Source organism: Saccostrea cucullata, unplaced genomic scaffold, assembly GCF_032062105.1.
Source record: "Saccostrea cucullata isolate Sc308-1 unplaced genomic scaffold, CSIRO_AGI_Scuc_v1 ctg10025, whole genome shotgun sequence".
In the NCBI taxonomy this organism is placed as follows: Eukaryota; Metazoa; Mollusca; class Bivalvia; order Ostreida; family Ostreidae; genus Saccostrea; species Saccostrea cuccullata.
In genome coordinates this window covers 17106-19506 of record NW_026924672.1, presented here as the reverse complement: position 1 = coordinate 19506, position 2401 = coordinate 17106, and the positions used below count along the sequence as shown (strand labels likewise).

At 31.6% G+C, this 2401-nt stretch overlaps 1 protein-coding gene across 1 annotated transcript; it reads right to left on the bottom strand.

The window, feature by feature from the left end:
- Positions 1-682: 682 nt before the first annotated feature.
- LOC134267015 (uncharacterized) lies at positions 683-2093 on the bottom strand (the record flags this gene model as incomplete). Its single annotated transcript, XM_062749247.1, has 2 exons — positions 1926-2093; positions 683-836 (listed from the first exon to the last, which is right to left on the bottom strand). Coding segments are annotated over exons 1-2 (322 nt in total), but the record flags the coding sequence as incomplete, so codon positions are not given.
- Positions 2094-2401: the final 308 nt, after the last annotated feature.

The following is a 2401-nucleotide window of genomic DNA, read 5'->3' as shown; positions in this document are numbered from 1 at the left end:
AACTGAACTTTAATTATAATTATAAAATCAGTATGAGAAAAAGAGGATTGGTGTACATTATTTATATTGTTATTAGTTGTGTACATGATATATAATATCATTTAAATACAAGGAAAACAATTCAAAACATGGTAAATATATGCTTCGTTTTTGTACTCTTTTCCAGTGATGATTTAAGAAATCACAATATGAATGCAAGGAGAATCAATTTTTAATTATTGTTGAAGTCAGAGGTTCCACGTTTTTTCTAGAAGATCGAGACATGCCATTCTCTTTATGATGAGGGTGATTTCTGGGACCATGGAGTTTATTTCACAGGACAAATCACCGACTGTGCTTCGGAAACTGGAACTGCAAGAACGGATAAATAAGATATAAATATTATTGTCAGAAAAAGATTAAGGATGTGCCGCCCCGAATGGTACACAACCTAAGTAAAATTCTTAAGTATTAGATAAAGTCAAAATTTCGTTTTTAGAGGAAAAAATATTAGTTCATAGAGATATGACCTCGTGATTACATAAGTTTGAGATGTAAATTGTATCTGTCCTCTGAAATTTTATATTTTGTAAATGCTTTTTTTCACAAGAATGAATGATAATCTACAAAATATATGTATGAAGTTCCTAAATGTCGACTGAGACAAATTCTTAAATCAAATCAATGAGTGAAGATATCTCACCCATTTCCGTTGTAAGAATTAATTTCATTTCTTCTTCAACCGGACCACATCCTCCACACCATCCTCCACACCGGAAGGACACTTCCGCTCCGTCTGCTGAACGCTGAAAATCCAGTATACCAGTAGCCCAGCCTTCCACTTTACCGAATACTATCTGAAAATAGTTTTGTTCAAATTATTATTATACACCTCTTTTAAAACGGGGATATCAATTGACTTGGGTATTCAACAGTAGGTCTTTTGTCTTTTTGTCTTCCCTCTGTATGTCCGTTATTATTGAAAGAATCATATTCTCAGTTGAATTTTCTTCAAAACTAGAATAGAATTGATGAGATTTTTGTGCAATTTTAATTAAATAGTGCCATTATGCAACTTTACTATGTGTTTCTATCGGACAGATATATCGGTTTCCTATTGCAAAACATGTATGCATTGACAATGTCATTCTTCAACTTTTATTATTCAAAACCCCAATTATATCACTGAATATTTTTTACAATATTTATTTTTCTCATAGCAATCAAAGAAATAAAACAAAATTAAATGTTACATCTACTAATTTTTTTAAAATAAGTGTCATTAATAATTAATACGTCTTTTTTATCAGACAAATATTTGGAGATTTCTTAAAACTGCATAACACTTATGATACCTTCTTAGGATATTATGATAGTGCTTTTAAACGCCTCCTATTCTATATTATAATTGGAAATCTATTTGCCTTCCCTATAGCAAAAGATTTCCCTTTATACACTTACTGTGGGTGGGGTATGATATTGTGAGCTTAGTGCTCACAAACTTATTTTTAAACTTGTTCAGTTTAGAGTTTTATAAAATTTAAGAAAAAAAATTATAAATTACATATGTAAAAGCCATGTATTGAAAACCTTAAGCGTTCACTTCTCTTGCTGAAATTTTCACTTCTGCTGTATCAAATGTAACTGTTAATGATTTATTTTAAAGAATTATAATGACATATTAATCTACTCAATCTACGGATTTTTTTCGTTTTCTAATTTAGACAAGGAACACACGCCTTGTGACTATCTATTGAATGCTTACTCCTCCATGACACATGCTCTTACTTTGATGTCCGAGTTTGCTCCGCTTTCGACTTGCTATTTTTTCAGTTGGCATTTGAGCTGGAATTTTGTTCATTATCTTCATATTTCACAATAAGACTACTACTGATTTTTAAAAATTTTAAGGACATATGATTTTATGTCTTAAAAATAATACTTACAGTAGGATCAAATATCATCCCTGTTCCTCGAGTATTGATTTTTGCTCTGGAGAATCGAAAACAGTTTTTGTTTGATTTTTCTCCAGCACAGTCACTTGTTTGTCCAAAAGAAAGACTGAATTTCCCTGTACGCGCTGCGAACGTATAATCTGTTCCATTCACAGACATATCCTATAAGTAAAAATATACAGAAAGACAAATGTAGCAAGAGAAAAATAACTTTATAGAAGTAGAAAATGCATTTCGACTGTACTGTTTTCTTTCATTAAGTACAATGCTAGAGAGAGAGAGAGAGAGAGAGAGAGAGAGAGAGAGAGAGAGAGAGAGAGAGAGAGAGAGAGAGAGAGAGAGAGAGAGAGAGAGAGAGAGAGATTTGCAAAAATTACAATTATAGAGATGGCATTTCATTATGAACGACAACTCCATTTTTTGAAAAATGGAATTATTTGGTACCCAGTTAAACAGCATGAAATGCC